A 27,500-nucleotide genomic window follows, 5' to 3' on the forward strand; every position below is an offset into this window, starting at 1 on the left:
ATATATATATATATATATATATATATATATATATATATATATATATATATATATAGTCCATGTATAATGACTTGTACATGAGTTTCCATTAAAATAAATCATGATAAGGTTTGTAATGGTGCTTTTAACTGGCTTTATTCCATGACTATTTTGCTCAACTCTTAAACTCTTGTAATGTTTTGTCTTTTTGGGAAAAATATTTAACTGCCAACTGTTTGATACTGAATTGTGCCACCTGACCTCAAAGCAAGAAAAGTGACATGGGTGGCAGCAATTTCATCAGAGTGTTTGAAGCCTCCAGTCAGCTCAGGATACATTTCGAGTGGTTGTCGTTTTGTTTTTTTAAGTCATTACACTGATGAGTTCTAATGAGGTGTCAAATGCTGTTTATCCATTTGTTTTTGTTTTTGCAGGAATCGAAGGCTCATGTGGGGCTTGTGAAAAAGAAATCACATACAGGATAACGACACTAATGTACTTTTATGTGAATTACAAGGACATCCTGAGCTACGTGAGCAGCTCTGATTGTCAATCAGATTGATCTGAATTTCTCGTTGGAGAGTCAGATTGAGAACCACACCTAGATTTTAGGTGTGGCAGCACACCGACCACATCGCGAAGCTGGGTGTTGTGTTCATATCAACACAGGGTTATTTTGATGACGTAACAAATTTTATTGCAATTCCAGTATGTCCATTGTGGAGAGTATCCATGCCACTAGAAAGTGAAGCCCAGGCAAACAGGAAGTTACACGTCCTTGCTGTGGTCCTGCCTCAAAAGTAGATGTCACCACATCATTTTTATACTGGGTGTGATGACTTCATTTGAAACATAATGCTTCAAAAAACTATTTGGGACTGGCAGGATGGCCTCGAGGTATGCATACTCACCTCTAAGCTGTGTCGCCTAAGTTTGAATTTCGGTCCAGCTACAAACTGTTCTCCTGGTGTTTCACAGGCAGGGTGATTCATCAATGTGTGTGCTGTCCCTCAGATAGACGTTAAGCAGGCTTCCTATCTGTCAGTATTAGTTTGTGGTTGTTAAATATCCCATGGTGTCCTTCGTGAAGAGGAGGCAAACTATGAACAAATTACCAATTCCTGCCTTCACCTACAAAGGGCATTGCATTGCATCAGTGGCACAGTAGCCACAGCCATACCCTCAGCCAATAATGCTTCCCTGCAGCTTTGTGCTGCATATGAAAGAAAAAGATGATGAGAAGAAACCTTTTAGAGGTGGTCGTCACCATTTCAGTTGAGATGTAGAGCAAATCATAAATTTTCATAAACTTACCTTCATGGTAAGTTTCATTTTACATTATAAAGATTAGCACATCATACAACAGGGACAGTTATCACACTTACCTCGACACAGAAACTACATGTCCATGAAATGTGCCTCAATAACCACAACATAAAGTTCACTTACAAACTAATAATTGAGACTCTCAATGCTTTGCCGAGCAATTCACACTTGCTTCTGAGGTGTTTAGCTTGGGTTTAAATTCCAACCCAGCTCTAAAACTGTCATCCTGGTGTCTCACAGGCAGAGAAAATTGCTTTCCTTTTATTTTTCTCAATAGACCTAAACATGGTGTATTATAGGGTTTCTTCGTATTCTTCATTTTGTTTCCAGTATCGGCTTGAGGGTGTGTTAAACATAAATGAATTTTTGTGTCCCGAACATTCATTGGGACCAGTAGGGGATATGTATTGCAAAGCAATTCACGTTCTTGTTAAACATTGTTTTATACTTTACATCATATCTATACCATACTATAAGAGAGCCATTTGTATCTGTCTGTCTTTCTGTCAACATTTTTCTCAAAGATGGCCGAACGGATCTTCATCAAACTTTCAGAGGTTTTTTTTTGGACGGTAATTTAAAAAAAAATAAAAATAACGTACAACCCTAAAATTGCTCTATAGTGCCTCAATCTTTGTAGCTATGTGAATGGTATTATTAAATGATCCACGACACCATTCATTAGTGGGTGTACGAGGTCCGTCTAAAAAGTAACGGGACTGAGCCTGCTGTGTGCTCCACATACACAACTTGAATAAACGGGTTGCGTCACAGTCTTTCGCAACATTCCAGCAATATATATGATTCGTGATGGTTGACTGTGCTCATTGTGTGATTTTTTTTTTTTACAGCTTGTGCTTTACACGTTGTCTAGTCTGAGCCGTTGTGCTATGAGTCGTGAGCAGAGAGCCAATCTGAAGTTTCTTGCCAAGCTTGGCAAAACACCTTCCTAATCCTTCACAATGCTGCAGCAAGTCTAAGGGGAAGAAACGATGTCACGTACATATGCATTTGAAAGGTACAAGAGATTAAAAGAGGGATGGGAGGAGGTTGAAGATGATCCACAGTCTGGAAAACCTTCAACGAGCAGAACGACAGACAACATCGAGCGTGTGAAGCAGATGGTGCGCGCAGATCGTCAACTCACGGTGCGGATGATTGCTGAGGAACTTTCTATCAACAAGGACACAGCCTGGAGCATCATCACTGAAAATCTCGAAATGCACAAGGTGTGCGCAAAGATGGTCCCCAAGCTGTTGTCCGAGGACCAGAAACAGCAAAGACTCACTGTCTATCAAGACATTATCGAGCACCTCGAGGACGATCCAGGCCTGCTCGGGAGACTCATTACTGGCGATGAATTGTGGACATTCGATTACGATCCTGAGACCAAACGGCAGAGTCATCAGTGGAACGGTCCGGCATCACCAAGACCAAACAAAGTAAGGATGTTGAAGTCGAAGGTCAAGGTGATGCTCATCGCGTTTTTTGACATCAAGGGCATCGTCCACTTCGAGTTTCTACCACAGGGTCAAACAGTGAATCAATACGTGTACAAGAAGATCCTCCGGCGCCTCATGAGATCAGTCTGGGACAAGAGGAGGGATCTGTGGGAGAACAACACCTGGGTGCTCCACCATGACAATGCCCCTGCTCACAGTGTCCTGAGCATCCGACAATTTCTGGTGGAGAGGAACGTGCCAACTCTGGAGCAGCCCCCGAATTCGCCAGATTTGGCCCTTTGTGATTTTTTTCCTATTCCCCAAGCTCAAGGGGGTGATCAAGGGGACCCGATTTCATGATGTTTTGGCCATCAAAAGGGCCGTGACGATGGAGCCCCGGAGGATTCAAGAAGAAGCCTTCTGGGGGTGCATCGAAACGTGGAAGAAGAGGATGGACAAATGTGTGAGACTGGAGGAAAACTATTTTGAAGGGGACAAGCTGTGATTTCAATATACTTTTTGGAGTAAAATTTCTGTGAAGTCAGTCCCGTTATTTTTAGACAGACCTCATAGGGAGGTGGTTTAGGCCCCCACAAAAAAATGGTGGGGGGGGATCTAAATTTGATTTCTTCAAAATGCCAACAGAATTTAGAACAGCACCAGGCAGTGCCGACTAACTCTGCTCGTATGAGATAAAATGTAATGCTGTTGTCAATTCACTGTTCCTGAGCCTGCTCCAGCATTTGCAGACTATGAAGAATCCAGAAGAGATGAAGCAGTCAAATACACTTATGAAATACACTAAGCAGTCAAATATGACTTGTGCAAACAATTTATCTCTTAACTAATAGTCAACTATCCTGTATGTAAAAGACAATGGGATATTTCATGTTAAAAGTGAGTGACAGTTGATGTGATATTCAGCTTGATGTCATGTACGATCGATGAGAATTGGGCAGTTATACCTGGCTTTAATTCTATCTGAACGAGCTTGGGGATTAGCACATTATTACTGAACTATCTTGAAATGCATCTCAAAAATCTTAAGGGCTTGCTCGACCAGTGTTTATTCCATGCTGCAGTAATTTCCAGACAGGGTGAAGCATCTAATAAATAAATGTCATTTTCTCTCTGTGTGTCTGTATGCAACACCAATCATGCAAAAACTACTGGGCCAGTTGCCACCTAACTTGGCACATGGACCAAGTTCGACCTCTTGGTGAACATGGGCTACTTGGTTTCATCTGTAGTCACCAGGGTTTGGGAGGGAAGGTCGATGAAAATTCTTCATGGAAATGTGTATTGTGTAGCGCCACCTAGTGGTGGTGCAGAGAGTCTTAAAAGTTAGCTACAGAGATAACTTGCATTTTTGCACTGTACACATCCCCAGAGACTGGGAAGCCCCAAAACCAACTTCCACTAATCAGGGGTGGTAGGGGAAGTGGGGGGTGGGAGTCTGAAGGGACCCCAGGGGTGAGTTGGAGTCCGGAGGGAGGGGAAGAGGTGGGGATTGCCGAGATACCTTCTACACCGCACCCACCTCAAATGACTGACAAGAAACTTGCCAACCCTTCTCCTGACATGCCACCTCCAGTTCACTGTACTTTCCTCTCATGCACCTTATCAATGTTCTCTTCCCAAAGTCATGACAACTCCCCCAAGATGAGACTGCCTTGTTGTAGCTGACCAGATGACAATGTCAGGCCACAACCTTGTCACGCAGATCTCCTCTGGGAATATGATTTGTGGCTTTAGGTCTGTCACCACCTGCCAATCACAATAAATTAGCAGACCTTTTGCCCTCCACCACATTCTCCTCCTCCTTCCGCCTCTTACCACCTCGCCCTCTTTCACAAGCACCACCTCTCTCCCATCAACCTCCTCCTCCTTCTCCATTCCCCTCTTTCTCGATCTCAACTCTTGGTGCACCATCTCCACGACCACCGCCAGCACTTAATTGTGCCACCCACGTAATGCCTGATCCACGAGAACATATCGGGCCCAATATATTTTTGAAATATCATGTTATACAGTACTATATCGCTTTTGACCCCATCTCTCAATGGTGAAGAATTACTTTAAATTAAATAATTCTCGTATCCAAATCCGAATCTTCACCAAAATCAAATCAATTCATCCTTGCCACACACCCAACCTGTCCACCAAGTTTCGTCCGAATCCGTCCACAACATTTTGAGATATCGTGCTATATATCGGTTTAGCAACACCTCTCAATGGAGAAGAATCACTGAAAATGACTTATTTCCAGTTGTTACTGGAGTTCATCAAGGGTGTGTTCTGGTCCCCACACTTTTCAGCACTTGTATGGACTGGATTCTGGGGAGGATGCCAGCGAGATCAAGCTGTGGGGCATCGTTTTGGAAAGTCAAGATATCTGAACTTGATTTGGCAGATTATGCAGTCATCTTTGCGGAGACTCAAGATATCCTAATGGGGGCCTTCGAGGCGCTGAATGAGGAGTCAAAGCCGCTGGGATTACGGGTTTCCTGGGTTGAAACTAAGATCCAGGCTTTCAATGGCGTCTTGGATGCTGTCTTGTCTGTACCTGTTTGTGGTGAGGATGTGGAGGTCACGGAGAGATTCACTTACCTTGGCAGTGATATTCATGTCCCCACATGTTGTGAGCCAGTGGTCAATACACGTGTGGATCAGGCTTTGGTAGTCATGGATTCACTGAATCACGGGGTGCATTGCTGTCGGTACCTATGCAGCAGGACGAAAGTTTGAGTCTTTTAAGTCCTTCGTGCTTCCAGTCTTGCTCTACGGATGGGAGACTTGGACTCTGACCAAGGATCTGAGATGGAGACAAACTACTTCGGAAACAGGTCTCTTTGGAGAATCCTTGGCTATTGCTGGTCAGACTTTGTGTCCAATGAGTGGTTGCTGAGAGAGACTCAGATGAGATTTGTTTTCTATGTAGTCCATGAGCATCAGCTGTGGCTGTATGGTCATGTGGTTCGTTTTCCTGACGCTGATCCTGCTCACCAGATTCTCTCAGCGAGGGAGCCTCATGAGTGGAGGAGGCCAATGGGCCGACCACGTGCCACGAGATTGCAGCAGGTTGATCGACATCTCAAGGAGATGGGGATGGACCAGGCTTCTGCCTTGGGGATGGCCAGATCGAGGCCCCTAGAGTACCGGCGGAAAGTGGACGCAGCGACGCGCTGCTCCGGCGCATGCTCCCATACCTGGCCTGATAGTTTCACACTCTTGAAAGATTTACTAACCTTGCTGCCAATGTCTAAGATAACATCAAGGTGTCTTTTATTATTTTATGGGCACTCTCGTGTTGCGTTCCACCACCTTCTTGCAAATTCTGTATACTGCAGGTCAGACATCTGCTCAGGCATGAAAACTCGATCTGAACATTATTTTTTTCCACAGGCTTTGCTTAGGATGAAGTACGTCTTAAGTAGATAGGCAGAACTAGAACATTGAACTCTGACCCCTCAAACTCGGAGTCGGTGGACCACAGGCTCCTCTTCAGTCGCCTTTTCTCACTAATTTCGATCAGCCGCTTGTTAATAAAATGCCGATAACAGGTGACATGAAAACCTGCTTCGGTAGGAATGTCTCCGTGAGCCTACACAACTTGGACAAGATGCTCATGATCCTTTGAACATTGCACATTGGCAAGCACCAGCCATTCCTACCCACGTCATCAACCATTCTTGATATTTAACACATCTCAGTGGATCATCGAAGAAAGCACTTCAAAGATGATGTTGTGTTCGACATGACTAACCTGTGACAATTGATGCGCTTCCATGATCACACACATCATGTGACACAAGAAAGTGCTCTGATTCATTTCAAAGAGTAGTGGGCAATTCGTGCTTCAACGTGGAGCAATAGTCCAAGCTTAAAGCTTACAAAACTTCTAAACTGGCAGACATCAAGAGTTAAACTTCTAGTGTCTGCTGGATCTCATCTTGTTCTCTGAATACTAATATTTATATTTTAGAACTTCTGACCTCGGAACGAAACTGAACGATAAATGGTCTCCTGTGGCAGCCTATTTGGTGGTCACTTTCAGTAGTTCAATCTTTATTTTTGAAAGTATCATTTTTTTCTGAATTTGTAACAATGAAGTTTTTTTTTTATATACATATCTCCACTGACGAAGTCGCCGGTGGCATTATGTTTTCAAGTTGTCCGTCCGTCCGTATGTCCGTCCATGCTTATTTTCTCTGCAAAGTGCAACCGCTTATTCGATTGACACGAAATTTTCAACATAGACGTGACTACTCATGAAGAATGTTTGTATGATAATTATGACATCATAGGTTTACGTGGTGTGGCAGCCATGTTGGAAAAAAGGAAAAACTTTGGACCTCTATCTCCGAAACCGCTCCATGGGAAAAAATTGAAATCTGGCACATGTGAAGTACTCGCCATGCGAAACAAGTGTGATTTTTTTTTAATGATGTCATAGGTGGCTTCGTGATGACGTCATAATTGCATACGTTGAACCCTATCAGATCAGTATGAGAATTTTCGAGGGTCATCTTGGGATAAATTGTGCATGGGGGATATGATTAATGACGTCATCGGTCACATGGTTCAGAAGCCATATTTTAAACATAAAAAACCTTCAATCCTTCTCTTTTAAAGCTGGACACATCAAGGCAAAACTTTACAGTATTATCGCCTATCCATGAAGAACAAAAATTTCTCCACCTATGACGTCATAGGTCATATGGTTTGGCAACTATGATTTTTGAAGAATAAACCTTTAAAAATGTTCTTCTCCAGAACGGCTTTACAGATCAAAGGGAAACTTCACTCACATGTTCCACAAGCCTGGGGAATATCAGGGTGTTCACAAATAATTAATAGGTCGCATGCTCTGGCAGCCATATTGTATTGAACGAAAATCTTTTTAAAAATTCTTTCTCTTGAACCACTTCATCAATTGATGTGAAACATCACAGTTATAATCTAGTCGTCATGGGGAATATATGTTTTAAATTTCAACCTGATCGGACACATGTTCTGGCAGCCAGAATTGTTAATTATGTTTTTTTTAACATGGCTTCAGGGATTTAAATCAAACTTGATACGAGTATGCATATTGATGTAATAATGTATGCGGAGGCACATGTGGTGATGTGACGTCAAAAAGTGCCCTTCTAGTTTCTTTTTAAGATCTTGTACAAAACACTTGCAATGCAATTGTGTTTCAGGAGGGAATTGACAGTGCCAACATGGCAAAAGAAAACTCTGTGATGATGCCCCATGCCTTGGTGTTTGGCATTTGCATCATCCTCAGCATACTTCATGGTAAGCATTGAGGAGTGTGGTTTCTATGGAAGATGTTATCATGAACTTTGCTATTTTGCACGTGGTCTGCATATTAAGAGAATCGTTGAGAGATTCACTTACCTTGGCTGTGATATTCATGTCTCTGCTGGCTGTGAGTCAGAGGTCAATAGACATCTGGGTCGGGCCTGGGGAGTCGTGGATTCACTGGATCATGTGGTGTGGCGCTGCGGGTACCTGTGCAGGAGGACGAAAGACCGAGTCTTCTGGTCCTTGGTGCTTCCAGTCTTGCTCGATGGATGCGAGACTTGGACTCTGACCAGGGATCTGAGACGGAGACTTAATTCCTTTGGTACCAGGTCTCTTTGGAGAATCCATGGCTATCTCTGGTCGGACTTTGTGTCCAGCGAGCGGTTGCTGAGAGAGACTCAAATGAGATTTGTTACCTGCATAGTCTGTGAGCGTCAGCTACGGCTGTATGGACATGTGGCTCGTCTTCCTGACGCTGATCCTGCTCACCAGATTCTCTTGGCGAGGGAGTCTCGTGAGTGGAGAAGGTTGCCTCGTGGTTGCAGCAGGTTGATCGGTATCTCAAGGAGATGGGGATGGGCCAGGCATCTGCCTGGGGGATGGCCAGACGGAGGCCCCTGGAGTACCGGCGGAAAGTGGACGTAGCGACACGCTGCTCTGGCACATGCTCCCATACCTGACCTGACCTGACCTGCATATTAAACAAGGAAATAGCATAAATAAAAGAAAAGCAAAAATGTTCTATCTTTGAACGCCATGACAACAACAAAACATGATTACATGCTTCTTCAATAATTCCAGCCATTTGTTTGTCATATCTTCCTTTATATTAACAGGTGCTGAAATTACAGCAGCTGTTAATGCAACAACAGCTGACATTGGAGAACCAGCAAGCATGACTGTGACAGTTGGAATGAAAACAACAACAGGGATTGAAACATCAGCTGGCACTACAATGGCAATTAGCACTGAAACAACAACAACAACAACAACAACAGAAGCTGGAACTAAAACGACACCTAGAACTGTAACTCTAACTGGAATGACACCTGCAACTGGAATTGGAACTGGAATGACACCTGGAACTGGAACTGGAACGACACCTGGAACTGAAACGACACCTGGAACTGGAATGACACATGGAACTGGAATTGGAACTGGAACGACACCTGGAACTGGAACTGAAACGACACCTGGAACTGGAATGACATCTGGAACTGGAATTGGAACGACACCTGGAACGACACCCGGAAGTGCAACTAGAACTGGAACGACACCCGGAAGTGCAACTGGAACTGGAACGACACCTGGAAGTGCAACTGGAACTGGAACGACACCCGCAAGTGCAACTGGAACTGGAACGACACCCGGAAGTGCAACTGGAACTGGAACGACACCTGGAAGTGCAACTGGAACTGGAAGTACAACTGGAACTAGAACGACACCTGAAAGTGCCACTGGAACTGGAACGACACCTGGAAGTGCCACTGGAACTGGAACGACACCTGGAAGTGCAACTGGAACTGGAACAACACATGAAAGTGCAACTGGAACTGGAACGACACCTGGAAGTGCAACTGGAACGACACCTGGAAGTGCAACTGGAACTGGAACGACACCTGGAAGTGTAACTGGAACTGGAACGACACCTGGAAGTGCCACTGGAACTGGATCGACACCTGGAAGTGCAACTGGAACTGGAACGACACCTGGAAGTGCCACTGGAACTGGAACGACACCTGGAAGTGCAACTGAAACTGGAACGACACCTGGAAGTGCCACTGGAACTGGAACGACACCTGGAAGTGCCACTGAAACTGGAACGACACCTGAAAGTGCCACTGGAACTGGAACGACACCTGGAAGTGCAACTGGAACTGGAACGACACCTGGAAGTGCAACTGGAACTGGAACGACACCTGGAAGTGCAACTGGAACTGGAACGACACCTGGAAGTGCAACTGGAACTGGAACGACACCTGGAAGTGCAACTGGAACTGGAACGACACCTGGAAGTGCAACTGGAACTGGAACGACACCTGGAAGTGCAACTGGAACTGGAACGACACCTGGAAGTGCAACTGGAACTGGAACGACACCTGGAAGTGCAACTGGAACTGGAACGACACCTGGAAGTGTAACTGGAACTGGAACGACACCTGGAAGTGCAACTGGAACTGGAACGACACCTGGAAGTGCAACTGGAACTGGAACGACACCTGGAAGTGCAACTGGAACTGGAACGACACCTGGAAGTGCAACTGGAACTGGAACGACACCTGGAAGTGCAACTGGAACTGGAACGACACCTGGAAGTGCAACTGGAACTGGAACGACACCTGGAAGTGCAACTGGAACTGGAACGACACCTGGAAGTGCAACTGGAACTGGAACGACACCTGGAAGTGCAACTGGAACTGGAACGACACCTGGAAGTGCAACTGGAACTGGAACGACACCTGGAAGTGCAACTGGAACTGGAACGACACCTGGAAGTGCAACTGGAACTGGAACGACACCTGGAAGTGCAACTGGAACTGGAACGACACCTGGAAGTGCAACTGGAACTGGAACGACACCTGGAAGTGCAACTGGAACTGGAACGACACCTGGACCGACACTTTCCACTGCCATAACTATTCCAAGAGTATCCTCCCCATCCACACCTACAAGGAAGAAAACTGTTGGGCTGGTTCTAAAATTCAACAAGAAATTCGATGACAAATTGAACGACCAAAATAGCCCTCAATTCAAGGAACTTGCTGCCAAAATTAAAAATCCGGTAAGGCCTCATTTTATTCTCCCAGCTAAAGCAGAGTGGCCAAACCATCATATAAGCCTGTTAGTTTGTAAAACTGTTACAAAAACCTTTTCATGTGAGTAAGTTGTGATTTTTCACTATTATCTGGTAGAACCACTTGCTTTCAGTATTTAATCATTATCCATACAGCAATATGAAAAACTTGAGAGAGACTTATGAAGAAACAACAAAACAAATTGATGAGTTAGGTTAATTGCTTCGGTTGGCCTGTTTGGTGTTCCCAATGGAACTTCTAGCTTATGACATTTGAATATATTTTATCCCATATTGTGATTAAATCCAATATAGTGTTCAAATCCCATATCATGTAGTGATATGTCTTTGTAACTGTTCCATTTCTAATTTCCTTCTTGTGATGACCTGCAGACTCTGCTCTCAGAGATTTACTTTGAAAGCTCAGGATACGGTTCCAGATTCCCTCGTTTAACTGTTGCTAGATGTTGCCAGCACTCTTGATTTTCTTGTGTTCATTCCTACTTCTTCTCCTGCACACATTTCTTGGCTTTACAACTCAACTCTTTGCCTCTTTTACCCCGTCTTCTGCCCCCTTTCTTCGTAATCCCATTTCCCCCCTCTCTTTCACATAACCATCTCCACCATAATACCCACCAATTCACATTAGCAAACTGCACACCCAGCTTAATGTTCATCTGATGGATGGCACACTTTGTGATTCAACGCAATGCCCGCAAAGCACCAATCAGAGAGTAATTCGTCAGGCTGAAGTTAAAATCCAGGCTAGCCAGATTAAAAAAAAAAGTGCGCGACCTCTGCATCATCCTGTCAAACTACAGAATTGATGCATTTCTCTTAGTTGTCAACAATCCATTGGATTATGCAAAATATTTTCATCTTTGCATTGGTCAAAAGGTTAGTGCTCAAGCAGCCAAGAAATAATTTTTTTGTAAGTAAATAAAAATATATTTCCATTGTTTTTCTCTTGTTATTTGTCGGCAAAGCAAACTTGCAGTGATCTCTTACTTGTCTTGAATTTTAATAGAATGTTTTGCTTTATTTTTCAGCTTTCTAATGCCTTCAGAAAGCAGTTTCCCAACAGCTTTCAGTCTGTTGAAGTGAAATCCTTCAGGTGGGAGATTTGATGAGAAGTGTGTGTGTGTGTGTGTGTGTGTGTGTGTGTGTGTGTGTGTGTGTGTGTGTGTGTGTGTGTGTGTGTGTGTGTGTTTCCCTCACGTCTTCCTTATTCTAAAAGGTTTTTGTTGTCTTAGAATAATAACCAGAGTTGGTGTCAAAGCCACCCAATGCTCGCCTGTTTATACATTTATCGTTTTTAAAAGACTAGTCTAATAATATTTTTTATAAAGCATTGCAGCGAAGTCTGATCCAAATAATTTTAAAGCAATATATGTATTTGTATAATGTAATCAGTAAAAAACAGTGTGGTAGATAAAAACATTAGAAAGGAAATAACTTGCACCAAAAACTTTAACATTTTCACGCTCACGCTGACGCTGACGCTCACGCCGGGGGTATCGCTATAGCTCTCTGTTCTTCGAACAGGCGAGCTAAAAATGGTAACTCAGTAGAGCTAATAATCGATTTACATGATTGGAAAGCTATGTTATTTACTTGGAACAAAACTTTGTGTCCGTTTAATCTTAAAAATGCCCGTTTTAAAAGTCTGTCTTTTCTGAGATGGAAGAAGAAAAAGCAAGAACTGGAGCTTCAATGTAGCGGTTCCAACGGTACCTTTGTTATTATTATACGACGGCAGTGACCCTTCACAATAGAGCGTGACAGACATGAAACGAGCATAAAAAATTATGTATAGTAATACTTCTCGAAGCAATAGAAAACTAGAACGGCACTCGATAAAGCACATACCTGCGCAGGGCTGAACTGTTAACGTTTTGTATAACACTGATAGACCGGATCTGCATCAGGACTTTAACCAAACTCTAATTCGCTTGTTCTTGTCATCGACCCAACTTATCCACCAAGTTTTGTCATGATCCATCGACAACTTTTTGAAATACCGTGCTATATATTATTCTGGCCCCATCTCTCAATGGTGAAGAGTTGTTTTAAAAAAAATTTAATTCTTGTATCCGGAACCGGATTTTCACCAAAATCGAATAAATTCTTAATTTGCAAACACCAAATGTGTCCACCAAGTTTCATCCGAATCCGTCCATAACTTTTTGAGATATCCTGCTATATATCGTTTTTGGCCCAATCACTCATTGGTGAAGAATCACTTTTAAAATTCTCGGATCCGAATTCGGATTCAGATCTTCCCCAAAACCGAATCAATTCTTCCTTGTCCCACACCCAACCGGCCCACCAAATTTTGTTTACCGAATCCATCAATAGACTCTTGAGATATCTTGCTCACAGACAGACAGGGGTGAAAACATTACCTTCGTCCACCTTTGGTGAGATAACTATACAAAAGTAGAACTGGAGCACACAAACAACAACAGCCCCAGTCACAGTCACAATGACTGCAGCAGCAACAAGTACGTGTTATAAAATAATCCTTTTTTTTGGCTTGTTTCACTTCATTTTACATCCCAATTGGAACACAGATAGATATGCAATATGTTTGTGAAGTGCAACGTGCTGTCTTTTGATTAAATCCATGAGTGAAGCAATGGCTAGGTACAGCTAATGTACTATATAACATTCAAAGAAAGTTTGCACTACCATTAAAATCTCACCAAAATCAAAGAAAAGCTCACAAATTGCTTGTAATAAAAACCAAAGGAGTTGAGGGACATCAAACACAGGAATAGGAAATAAGACTTTTTAACAGATGAACAAATATGGAAATTTATGCAGTTTTCATATTCCTTGATAAAATCACACTCATTAATCACCAACCAAATCATTGTAGGTAAGTAGCAATAGTTGAATTAACAAGTAAAAAAAGACATAAAACGTCATAGCCCCCGTTGTTTTTGTAATTTTGCTGTATGGAGTTGAAGGGTAGCCCATATTTATGTAAACTCAAATGGCCGCCAGTCTACCAGTCAGCCGTCTTTGATCAGAACGCAAAATAAAGCGAGGAGCACGTGTATGCCAACATGTACTGTGCTTATGCCAAGTTTGAACAAAATCAGACCATGCATGTCTTTGAAATGGTTGCATTGCAAGGGACACGTTTAAGTAACAAAATGGCCACCAGTCGGCCATCTTGGATCTGATCTCGGAAAAAAAACAATGACGTGCATATTATGTATACCATAATCTGTTGTCTTTGTACAAAGAATGGATAAAATCCGTCCATACAAATCCGATATATGGTTGCGGAGGCACGCACGTAATTACAGACACGAAAATCGAGACCAAATCCATAAGCCCCCGTTTCAGACCAAGTCCATTTGGGGGCCAATAATGCTCATTTTTTTGTGAATAGATCAAAGCAAATGGGATGAAAGAGTACCACATACTCACAAGCACAAGCATGATTCATTGTAAAGTTATATTCGACTACTAGTGATTTTCATGATAAGATCGACAATAAAGGAATATTTAACCTCACTTTCATTTAAAAAAAAATTTCACCCCCACCCATCCGGACAAGGTTGGAGACGGGGGAGATTAAAATGAGCTCCAACTGACCGACCGACCATCTGTCCATGTACTTTTTTGTACGTGATATTTAAAATAACCTTGAACATTTCGCTTTCATATTGCAGACATGTATTCCTCATTGCATTATCTCAACCTAATTATATGACGCCGGTGATTGGCTGAATTATGTTGCCATGGCAACTATTTCAGTGACCTGGCATGTGTACACAATATTTCAAAAAAACGTTCAAGATTTAGCTTCCATATTACACAGATCTATTACTCATACCACCCAAAAGGCAGGGACCTAGAGTGTCAGCTCATTGTTCTCTTTATCGAGGATCATATATTTATTATATACCAGATGACCCGTGAACCTGTTGGGTTCCCGTTGTGACAGCAGTTGATAAAAAAATCATTTAAAAAAAAAAAAGATAGCTCCAGTGAACTATACCGCTGAGGTTGTTTGCATTGATCAAATTCTCCCGAAGGGTACTTGACTCAATTGGGAATTGATTTTTTAAATATTTTTTTTCATTGCCCGATTTGAACGAAATTTGATACTGCACACCGCAGCAGAATGGTGCGCAAGGTGGACCGAACATTTTTGCACTGTCGTGTACCGTTTTGGCTGTATTTCAGGAACATACATACAAATATACATGCATACATACATACATGCATAAATACATGCATATATATATACATATATATATATATATATATATATATATATACACACACACACACAAGATGAGAGTTTTAGTAATATATAAGATATATAGATGTAAAAATGGCTGCTGATGACCCCCCACCTCCCCAACCCCCATATAATCTGTGCGTCTGCTAAATTCCCAGTTTGAAAACCTCCTATATTTTCATGATATTGCATTGTAATGTTTTTACCATAAAAAAAAAAAAATTCGAGCTGCTACAACTTCTTTAATGATTCAAAGAATACATATATGGTATTCATAATTTTGAAAGACCTGCGATGCAAAGTAAGTGTTGTTGTTTTGCAGTAATGGATCAACCAATGCAGTGATCGATTCCATATTTGCAACAAACATTTCCTCTACTGAACTGCCTCAGGCAACTGAAATTCTCCTGACAATCACCAGCAACATTGTAAACAATACGCTGGGTGATAACCTCAGGATCATTCCTGAAAATGTACAAGTCGAGGGTAAGTGTCTCTCTGTCATCACACATTTTTTTTTCTTTCACTTAAAAGTGGAGAAAATGTTCAATTTGCATCACTGCAATCAGCCATGCTTACTTCTCTCTGCCACAGGTTTCACTATTTATAATATTTCAAGTGTAAATGTTAGCATCATATTCGACCTGATAAATTACCCATATAGCGTCAACCTGGACAACCTGACCTCTCCAAGTGCACAAAATCTCATCAAAGAGGCCAATGATGAGGTATGTGACATTTCAACTTGGATTAAACGATAATTGCTCTTAACACACAGATATTGTAATTCAGGTAGTGTAAATAAATGCTCCATGCCCTCCTTTTCCAAGACCAAATCAATATACTAACATGAACTGCTGCTGCTATAATTACGATTTTTTTTCACTTACTGCAGCTGGAACAACTTATAGGCGTGGACATCAAAGTTCTCTCCGTGACTACTAATAGCATTGGGTGAGTTGCATTTCCCCTCACTTGTTGCAGTGTTTGGCTGCCCTTAATATATATTGCATGTCAAACATTGATAGGTTTGAATGATTATTGTATCCCATCATTTATGGCACTAATGATAGCCAGGGTGTTGGCTCAGTGGTTCGGGTGGCTGGCTTGGGATCTTAAGGTCCTGAGTTTGGCCCTGTTGGCTGCTGAATTAACATCAGGTGGGGTTGATTCAGCCTGTCATCCTTCCGAGGTCAGTGAAATGAATACCAGTGTACCAGTGTACTGGTGTAGGAGCACGGAATTAGCGGCACAGTCCAGTCATGCCCCAACAAAATGATAGCTACCTGGCCGCCAAGCTGCCATCTGCAAGAAGAAGAAAAAGATGAAGACTAATTTGGGCATTAAGTATAAATTTCTTGATCAAGCCTTTCATAAGGTTGCTCTTAATACTTCCTTTTGAAGATGTCTCATCTCGTTTTCCCAATGTATATGTATGTATCACTGTATGTTGGGTGGCATTGCCTTTAGAGGCAGGCATATATATATTCTTTGTTGGAGTTTTCTTTTTGGTGTCTTTTCTATATTGGATCTGATTTGTATAACTACCTTGAACACATAGAAGCAGCACGTTAACACCTCGATGTTGCACCCTGCCAAAGGGTGTAACCTTTGAACATTGCTGAGCAGTCAAACTGCTTTTTTGTCCACACCTCCATTGCATGTCACCCAGGCTTGGTAAACGTGACATCAGCAAGTTGCACAGAAATAAATCGAATGAAACTGCTTCTATGGTTTCCATAAAACTAATGCAAAATTTGTATGTGTACATTTGTTTGACAGAAACAACACAGATGGCATGGTGCACCTGGACAACACAGCAGTGTTGAACATCACTACTCTGCCAAACAAAAAGAAGATACTGAATGCTATTGTGCAAGGCATCGGAAATTCGATGCTTCTTGGATCATCTAATCTGGAGGTTCCAGCGAATAGTGTAATTGTTGGAGGTACAGATTTAATATCCGACTTGTGTTTCCGGAATTGGAACCATAACCTTCCAATTCGTGTTGGCCATTTTAATTTTATTTTGCATTACATTAATAAACCACACACACGAAATGAAAAGTGGGGTTAAGCAATTGGTTTTTGTCTGTACCTCTCTCTCTGTCTGTCTGTCTGTCTGTCTCCAAACGTCAATTTATGATTGAGGAACAACTTATTTAAATTGAATGTTATTATAATGTAATGTAATAAAGACAAACTCTGTACACTGTTGATAATCTGCTCTGTACAGTATTTCAATATTCATTGGTTCCATTGTTTCCAAATCATTCAATGGTTTTCAAAGCATCTAGTGATTGACTGAAATATGTACAAAAGACGTGTCATATTATACAGCTTTAAATAATGGAGCGGAAACTTTTCCGAGAATTTGCCTATTGGATGATGCAATGCTCACTGTACCCATATTCCAGTAATTAAACATATTGAACAAAAACAATGCACTTAATATTTGACAAAACAATTTTTTTTGACCATATCAGTTATATTTTGAACACGAATCAGAACATAGAAAGGAAGACAAGTTTGCCGTTTAACAGTTCTTTGTCGCTGAATTCGTCCCAACCACACATGCACAGAGAGGAGTGAGATAAATTCTTTACTCCATCTCCCAGGAAGTTAAACAAAATTGAAAATCATTTCAAACAGGAAACTTACTGTTTTTAAGGATGTCATAAAGGACACAAACAACAGGCATGAATAACTAATGTAACGTGTTGGATAGGGTGGTGTAATAAACACTGCATCAATAGTCGTAAACTTCTGGAATTAATTTATTTATATGACTTTTGCAATCTTTATTTTATTTGAATTGAATTACAGCACTGTAAATACAGTGCAGTACTTGAACACTGGAGAACACAAATCGCTTTCTTGTCACTTCCAATAACCTCCAGTTTTGCTGTACTTGGACATGTTATATAAGGTGGTGTGTAAGATTGCTTCAATTTTGCTAAAGTTCCGGAATATTTTTGAATGAACTTTAAAATCATTCTTTTATTTCAAATGATGTATATACCTGAACACTGTGTGTGGTAACATGTTCTTTTAACTCTGTAGTTGTTATTGTATTAGAGAAACATGTACAATGCAGTTATTAAGCCTGGTGTTGGCTTAGTGGTTAGGGTGGCGGCTTGGGATCCCAGTGTCCTGAGTTCAAGCCCCGTTGGCTGCTGAATTAACACCAGGGGGTTGACTCAGCCTGTCATCCTTCCGAGGTCGGCGAAATGAGTACCAGTGTACTGGTCCCGGTGTATGCCCCGGTTAGAATAGGTGTACCATATCCCTGTGTGTCGTAAGAGGCGACCAGGGTTGGCGTCAGGAAGGGCATCCGGCCTTAAAACATTGCCTCAAGAAAAAGCCAAACCCCTGCACAGCAGGGAAAAATGGCTGTAAAAACGGTACAATGCAGTTATTGAAGTGGAAGGGTAATACAGCAGGTGGAAATCCTCTAAACCACCTATTGTAAAATATGCCTTTGTATTTGATTCCATCTATGTAGAATCTTTGATTATGACTTCTTATCTTGTATTAAGTGTGTGTTTAAGGTAAAGAGTCACTACAAAATGTTTTCAGTGAAGGTGCGATGTTGTGCTTTTAGAATCAAAACACCGAGCCTCACAGATATGGAGGTAGGTTTGGGGGGGGGGCGGACATGGCACGTTTACCCCCACTAACAGAGCTGTTTAACAACTCCTCTTGGAAGCTATCGGTCAAAAAATGAAAGAAGGATATTTGTTGAATGCTAGGGCAGGGATTTGTGGAAGGCCTTGGGGTGGAGACTTGGTGGAAGGCTTCGGGAGGGAAAATGTTGGAGGTGGTTTGGAACAGAGGTTAGTAAAAAGGCAGCTCAATGGTTGTTCAGAAAACAGAGGAAGAAGCGAATCAAGGTGTTTGGTTTCGCCCCAGCACTGAACTTCTCTGCTGCGGGTATGACCATGTCAACCTTGTGTTATCCAGCTATTGTCCCTTGGCCTGCTGAATCCTCTCCCACTGGCAACCTTCGGCTGCAGCTGTTTTCTCAAATAAGTTATTTCGTAAGTAATGGTGAATCTTCTGCTTCCATCATTTTGTCACACAATCTGGTTCACTTTGGGTCCCAGAAGAGTTAAAATATTGTAACTTTGTTTGATAAACGGTATGGGTACAGCCCTGCTGGTTCACATGCCTGCAGTAACCACTTGAAGCAGAGACGTGTGCAGAAATGCTTCAGTTCAGCTATCTTTAAGGTATAGTATCCAGCGTGTAGTGATAGCCATCAGGTGTGGTTACATCCGCTGGCTACCATCCACAGAAGGTTTTTGGGCTTAAGAAATTTGTGATGATCTGAGCACAGATGATTAATTTTTTCCTTTGATTTGCAGGTCTCTCCTCAGGTATAAAGGCTGTTCCTATTTTCTTTAAGCTGGTGGATGAAACTTTCAACAATGAACTGAAGAAGAAGAAGTCAATTCATTTCAAAACCCTTTCGGGAAAGGTCTTGTCTGGGGTAAGGATTCTGCATCCATGATCTGCACAAAACATTACATTACATTTTTATTCCCATAGACCAGATCCCTTCAAGATTGTGACTATATTAAACCTTAAAGCAGCTTGAGGGTCATTTTTTTTCATCAAAATTTCGAAGTTAATTTTTGTTGTAAATACTAGTTCATGCTATGTTGTTTGATATGGATTTTTATGCCAGTTAAGTTACTGGCTGTATACTCATTATTGTTGGTGTATTTGATTATTCTAACTTTTTATATTGTACGAGCATTAGTATCCGAGATATTTGGTCAGTAATTTCAGTATAATAAGTGATTTAGAATCAAGCTATGGCAGTGAAACTGTAGATGCAAATAAGGCCACCAATAATGCCGAAACTCAAATTACAGGGGTTTATGAAAAGGTACATAGCCCTCGTGGTCCAAAACCTACAAAGTCATAAAGTATCTTGAATGGAAAGTTCAGCAACGTGAGCACAACTTGAAAGGCTCAGTATCTATCATCATGGCGAAAATGTGAGAAACATTTGCAGACAATTAAATCATGTAAATAATTCCAGAAAAAAAAACAAAGCAACCGCTAACTTAACTTTACACATCGAAATAAGAACATTTTGAGTTTGTGTTTTGCCTTGTATATCATTGCAACCTCATGCTCTTGAATGTAAGGCTTTTTTCAACAAATCACTCCATCAAATGTATAAATGCTTTTATTACTTACGAAATCTATGGATTTCGTAAGTATATTGATGACTTCCGTCCTCTGTTTGTGTGTTTGTTACGTGCGAAATCTAAAGATTTCGTAAGTATGTTGATGACTTCCGTTTCTGTTTGTTTGTTTGTTTGTTTGTTTGTAGGCACGATAACTCGAGAACGGAAGAAGCAACCAATGTCAAATTACACCACGTGATTCAGGAGGGTGATGGCTAGTGCTGATTAGATTTTGGTCAAAATCGGTCAAAGGTCAAGGTCACAGTGAGGTCAAACATAATTCCGTAAATTCATGTGGAGAAATGGAGTATTTTTGCTTCGCTCGACATTACGAGTTCGTTTTAACTTCGATTTTAATTTTGTCTTCGGTTTTTGCGATCGCTTAGGATGCTTAAAACTCGGTTGTCGAAATTCTGGTAAAAATCGGATGTTTTGGAGACATTTTAAGATTGTATAAAAAATATTTCACTCGACGCGTCACTGGTCGTCCCATGATGCAGTGCGCTCGAGCAGATGCGTCGTTGAGTTACGTTAAGGTATAATTGCGTGGAGAAATGGAGATTTTTGCTTCGGTCAACATTACGATTTTTAATGGTTTGATACAGAATCATCGTAGAAACTTCTGGTTTGCGTCGCTACCTTCTCGAGAGACAGCTTTTATGAGACAAAGACAAGATCAGAGGTCAAGTTGACGATTTCGTAAGTACCAGTCTATGACTGCTTGTTTGTTTGTTTGTTTGTTGGCACGATAACTCGAGAACGGAAGAAGCTACCAATGTCAAATTACACCACGTGATTCAGGAGGGTGATGGCTAGTGCTGATTAGATTTTGGTCAAAATCGGTCAAAGGTCAAGGTCACAGTGAGGTCAAACATAATTCCGTAAATTCATGTGGAGAAATGGAGTATTTTTGCTTCGCTCGACGTTACGAGTTCGTTTTAACTTCGATTTTAATTTTGTCTTCGGTTTTTGCGATCGCTTAGGACGCTTAAAACTCGGTTGTCGAAATTCTGGTAAAAATCGGATGTTTTGGAGACGTTTTAAGATTGTATAAAAAATATTTCACACGACGTGTCACGGGTAGTCACGTGATGCAGTGCGCTCGAGCAGACGCGTCGTTGAGTTACGTTAAGGTATAATATAATTGCGTGGAGAAATGGAGATTTGTGCTTCGGTCGACGTTACGATTTTTGATGGTTTGATACAGAATCATCGTAGAAACTTCTAGTTTGCGTCGCTACCTTTTCGAGAGAGAGCTTTTATTAGACAAGGTCAGAGGTCAAGTTGACGATTTCGTAAGTACCAGTCTATGACTGCTTGTTTGTTTGTTTGTTTGTTTGTCGGCACGATAACTCGAGAACGGAAGAAGCTACCGATGTCAAATTACACCACATTATTCAGGAGCGTGATGGCTCGTGCTGATTATATTTTGGTCAAATCGGTCAAAGGTCAAAGTCACAGTGAGGTCAAATATTCGATTTTTGATGGTTTGGTACAGATAACGCAAGAACGGAAGAAGCTACCAATGTCAAATTGCACCATGTGATTCAGGACGGTGACGGCTAGCGCTGATTAGATTTTGGTCAAAATCGATCAAAGGTCAAGGTCACAGTGAGGTCAAACATAATTCCATAAATTCAAGTGGAGAAATGGTTTATTTTTGCTTCGCTCGATGTTACGAGTTCGTTTTAACTTTGATTTTAATTTTGTCTTCGGTTTTTGCGATCGATTGGCGCTTAAAACTCGGTTGTCGAAATTCTGGTAAAAATTGGATGTTTTGGAGATGTTTTAAGATTGTATAAAAAATATTTCGCTCGCCGCGTCACGGGTCGTCATGTGGTGCAGCGCGCTTGAGCAGACGCAGCGTTGAGTCACGTAATGGTTTTCCATGTGCACGCTGACGGTGTTTTCGATAAAGATGGTGTTTAAAAGTCATTTTTTATCCCAATAAAGGTTGTCGTCGCATGCCTGACTCGCTAAGCCATCGGATTATGAAAAGATCGTTGGTGGATGGCCGAATATTACGGTTTTGTGACTGATAAAATAATATTAAATAATTGCGTGGAGAAATGGAGATTTTTGCTTCGGTCGACGTTACGATTTTTGATGGTTTGGTACAGAATCATCGTAGAAACTTCTGGTTTGCGTCGCTACCTTCTCGAGAGACAGCTTTTATTAGACAAGGTCAGAGGTCAAGTTGACGATTTCGTAAGTACCAGTCTATGACTGCTTGTTTATTATGTCTGCATGTAGGATGCACTTAAGTAGTTGCTTGCAGTTTGCAAGCATGCCCCACTGGTATGTATGGATGTATGTATGTATCTATAAATATAAACTTGAAAGTGTGTCTTCTCTGTGTGTGTGTTTGTCTGTGACCTATGCACGCGAAAAGTACTGGACTGATCCTCACCAAACTTCACATGCTGACAGAACATGTACCCAGGAGTGTCCTGATGTAAAAGAATTGTACTTCCGACCTCCGGTTTCCGAATTATGACGTCATCACCTGATTTCGTAACGTTAATTTTTCAAGTTCAGCCGATTGACATGGGGCCAACGCCATTTGCAATAGAATGAAAAAATAATGCGACAGTCGATTGAAGACAATGACTTCCGACTTCCCGGTTTCCGAATTATGACGTCATCACCTGATTGCGTAACGTTAATTTTTCAAGTTCAGCCGATTGACATGGGACCAACGGAATTTGCTGGAGAATGAGAAATTAATACTACAGTCAGTTAAAGACAATGACTTCCGACTTCCCGTTTTCCGAATTATGACTTGTGCATTAGACACACTTGCAAAAATGACCGTATGTATATTATACCGTATAATTATATAATAATCATCTGTAAGTCAAATTTTATTAGCATTTTCTTTGTTCATTATTGTTATAACCATGGTTATAAAAACCATTTTTATTGTTACTGTATAACGTTTTTACGTCACTTCGGCCTGGATTCGGGATCAGCGATCAAATAATGTAAATCACGATTAAAAATTATTTTTTGATGATGCGGGAGTTATTTTTATTAAAATCAGTAGAGGAAATATCCACCATGTCTGATATTTGGGTCTTTCATGTCTCCGACGATGCCTTGATCTCCAGGGATGCATCATTCCCCATGACAAAAACCCGGAAGCAAAAGGGTCATAGCCGACGACACGGATTCCAAATTGCCAGGGTATTGTGTTGTTGTTGTTGTTGTTGTTTACTATTCTCTCATGTGCACGCGTTGAGTATGAAGCTCGCTATGTTCGCTATAAAATGCTGTGCGGTGTATAAACACGATCGGGTTTGATTTCTATGTTGTGAATATTAAACGCTGTGTGGTGTACAAACACGATCGGGTTTGATTTCTATGTTGCGAATATTAATAAACGCTGTGCGGTGTATAAACACGATCGGGTTTGATTTCTATGTTGTGAATATTAAACGCTGTGCGGTGTATAAACACGATCGGGTTTGATTTCTATGTTGTGAATATTAAACGCTGTGCGGTGTATAAACACGTTCGGGTTTGATTTCTATGTTGCGAATATTAAACGCTGTGCGGTGTATAAACACGATCGGGTTTGATTTCTATGTTGTGAATATTAAACGCTGTGCGGTGTATAAACACGACCAGGTTTGATTTCAATGTTGCGAATATTAATAAACGATGTGCGGTGTATAAACACGATCAGGTTTGATTTCTATGTTGTGAATATTAAACGCTGTGCGGTGTATAAACAGGATCGGGTTTGATTTCTATCTTGCGAATATTAAACGCTGTGCAGTGTATAAACACGATCGGGTTTGATTTCTATGTTGTGAATATTAAACGCTATGCGGTGTATAAACACGATCGGGTTTGATTTCTATGTTGTGAATATTAATAAACGCTGTGCAGTGTATAAACACGATCGGGTTTGATCAATTGACACCTGGGGAGGGAATGTCAGAGGGAGGAGTACATGCGGGAGGAGTACATGCGGGAGGAGTACATGCGGGAGGAGTACATGCGGGAGCCAGATGGCGAACCGACACAGTGGTCTCCCTGCCAAAAGGAAGTCTAACATGAGCATACTCAGGATTAGCATCGATGAGTTCGACCTTCTCCACCATCGGTTCATACTTGCTTTGTCGTACCGGCGCTTCATGAACACTGTACCCGGATAGGTTAGCCAGTGGGGAACCGATTGGCCGCTGGTATATCGTCGTTGGTGAGTAAACATTCGTTCGTGCGGAGTAGCATTGATGGACGTACAGAGCAAAGAGCGTATGGAATTCAGGGCGTCGGGAAGGGTAACCTCCCACCGCTCGGGCCCCAGTCCTCTCAATCTCAGCGCCAGGGTTACGGCTTTCCAAATGACTCCATTGTACCGTTCCACCTGCCCATTACCCTGTGGGTTGTAACCCGTCGTTCGACTAGTTGCGATGCCGTGTTCATATAGGAACTGTTTTATCCCGGCCGACATGAAACCCGGTCCTCTGTCTGAATGTATGTACGAAGGTTTCCCAAACGTGGCAAAGAGGTCAGAGAGACATTTCACGACAGTGCCCGAGGTCATATCCGAGCACGGGAATGCAAATGGGAACCTTGAGTATTCATCAACAACAGTGAGTATGTATCTGTTGTCTGTCTCAGTCGGCAGGGGCCCTTTGAAGTCGATATTTAGTCTCTCGAAGCGTGAAGTGGCCTTGATCAACCTGCCAGGAGCGGCGCCATAGAATCTGGGTTTTAGTTCAGCACAGACAGGGCAAGAAGCACTCACTTGTTTAATATCTTCGATAGAATAGGGAAGGTTTTGTCTGCGCACAAAATGTGCCATTCTGGTTACCCCTGGGTGGCACAGAGACACATGAAGGTCTTGCAAAGCCTGACCGGATGTCGCCGAACAGTAGACCCGAGAGAAGGTGTCTGTAGCAGGGTTTTCCCTCCCGGGCCGATAAACAATGTCGTAACTATAACAAGATAGATCTATCCGCCATCTCATTATTTTCTCGTTCTTAATTTTCCCGTTATTTTTCCCATCAAACATGAAGGCAACGGATCGCTGGTCCATGACGAGTGTGAAGTGGTTGCCCAGTAAATAATGTCTCCATTTACGTAGGGATTCGACAATAGCGTACGCTTCCTTCTCTATCGCCGAGTGTCTCTGCTCGCTCCCAGAGAGAGTTCTCGAGAAGAACGCGACGGGTCGGCCGGATTGATTGAGCGTTGTGGCGATCGCGTGATCGGAAGCACCCGTTTCCACCACGAACGGCACCGAGCTATCGATTGATAATACCACGGAATTACTGATATCGTCTTTGAGGCTGTGGAAAGCTTTTACAACAGCGGCATCTGGTGGGAAGTTTTTGCAATGCACCAGGGGATGTATTTTCTCGGAGTATTGGGGAATCCATCTAGCGTAGTAAGCGAACATTCCGATCACTCGACGCAATGTCTGCAGGTCATGAGGTGGGGGTAGCTCACGGAGTGGGCGCAATCATTCACGATCGGGCTTTATCGTGCCGTCGGCTATTGTGTAGCCGAGAAGATCAATTGACTTTGCCGAGAATACGCATTTGTCGTAGTTGAGTGTCAGATTATATTTTCTAGCAATGCTCAAGAATCTGTCCAGATTCATATCATGTTCCCCCCAATCTTTATTGCACACCGTGACATTGTCCACATAAACAAAAAGTGTCTTTGAGGTTTTCATCCGAGATGATGTCGTCCATAACTCGTTGGAAGCAAGCTTCTCCATTAGTGACACCGAACGGGATCCTCTTAAATTGATAGAGGCGCCTACCCGCCTCGAACGCGGTGTAAGGTTTGTCTTCCTCTCGAATGTGAATTTGATGATAGGCGCTTCGCAAATCGATGGTACTGAATATTTTGTAGTTGGCCACGCGTTCGACCATCTCGTCTATGCGCGGCAATGGGTAGGCATCGAGGTGGGTGAAGCGATTGACCATTTGAGAGTAATCGACAACCATTCATTTCTTATGGTTCTGGCTGGTGGTCACCAATACCTGCGCATGCCATGGCGAATCGCTCAGTTCTATAATACCTTCTTCCAGTAATCGCTTGGTCTCAAAAGTGATGAAGTTCATATCGGCGGTGGTATATCGTCGCGATTTGATCGCTATCGGTTTATAGTCCGGCGACATGTTAGCAAACAGCAGGGGGGACGATACCTCTGCGGTGGTCAGAGCATTTAGAATTAGACGAGGTTTGTTTCCTCCAAAGGGTATTTCGACACTCGTGTGCTGCTTGAGGACATTATGACCCAAAATTACATCTGCGCATAAATCACGAAGCACCAGTACCCTTACATCCCGATTCGTGTAGCCTTTTACGTCCAGCTCAACATTGCAGTACCCTCGTATGCTGGACTGTAGTGGTGTGGAGGCCATGCATACCCTATTGTCTGTCAGGTGGATCTTCCATTTCCTGCCCTTCGCTAGTGAGCTGTTGACGAAACTTTCAGAGCTACCGGTATCGATCAGCGACTCGGCCATATGCCCGTTAATTCGTACGTTGATGATAACTTTGGATAGATTCCCCGGTGAAGCTGCTGTTACTTTCTTTTGTGAGTAGAGAGCCGCAGAAGTGGGTTTATTTCTTCTAAGAGTAGATTTGCATACCCTGGCATAATGCCCTTTCTTGTCACAGTTCATACATGTGGCATCCCTGGCGGGGCATTTGTTGCGGGGTGTCTTTTATACCCACAAAAGAAACATTTACCAACCGAAGTAGTTGCCGAGGATTTTGACGAGGTCTGGGTATCCGATTCCTCGGGTTTATCTCCATCCTCAGTGTCGGAGGTATCCCGGGGAGTTCTTTGAGTTTTCGCCGTAGCAGCGTTCATTCGCAACACCGGTGTCCCATATGACTCAGATTGCTGCTGAGCCACATCCATAGCTCGGGCCTGGTCAGCTACCATTTCAAGATTGGGTTGTGCTTTTTCCAGTAAGCGTTGCCGAATGGGGGATGACCTGAGCCCCTGGATGAAAGCCTCTCGAGTCGCTTCATCTCGATGTTCCTCGGCGGTTACAGCCCGGAAATTGCAGTCTTTGCCCAACTGCCTCAGAGCTTGCAGGAACTGATCGATTGTCTCACCGGCTTCTTGCCTGCGTGTGGTGAGAAGATGTCTTGTGTATACCTCGTTCTTGCGCTTCATGTAGAGCGCCCGCAGCACGTCGATCGCT

At 42.4% G+C, this 27,500-nt stretch overlaps 1 protein-coding gene across 2 annotated transcripts in view; it reads left to right on the forward strand.

Annotated features, from left to right (window-relative positions):
• The window catches only part of LOC147027860 (uncharacterized), a 91,229-nt gene that overhangs the window by 27,779 nt on the left and 35,950 nt on the right, over positions 1-27,500 (forward strand). For both annotated transcript variants that reach the window (XM_085877565.1, XM_085877564.1), the window contains exons 2-9: positions 7,955-8,051; positions 8,897-10,842; positions 11,904-11,968; positions 15,438-15,601; positions 15,710-15,843; positions 16,011-16,069; positions 16,898-17,064; positions 19,483-19,607. In XM_085877565.1, coding sequence (XP_085733691.1) covers positions 7,976-8,051; positions 8,897-10,842; positions 11,904-11,968; positions 15,438-15,601; positions 15,710-15,843; positions 16,011-16,069; positions 16,898-17,064; positions 19,483-19,607 — 2,736 coding nt within the window. In that variant the 5' untranslated portion in view covers positions 7,955-7,975. The remainder of the gene's footprint in view (positions 1-7,954; positions 8,052-8,896; positions 10,843-11,903; positions 11,969-15,437; positions 15,602-15,709; positions 15,844-16,010; positions 16,070-16,897; positions 17,065-19,482; positions 19,608-27,500) is intronic.

Source organism: Eptatretus burgeri, chromosome 4 (assembly GCF_056783735.1).
Source record: "Eptatretus burgeri isolate ZD-2024b chromosome 4, Ebu_testis_v1, whole genome shotgun sequence".
Taxonomy (NCBI): domain Eukaryota; kingdom Metazoa; phylum Chordata; class Myxini; order Myxiniformes; family Myxinidae; genus Eptatretus; species Eptatretus burgeri.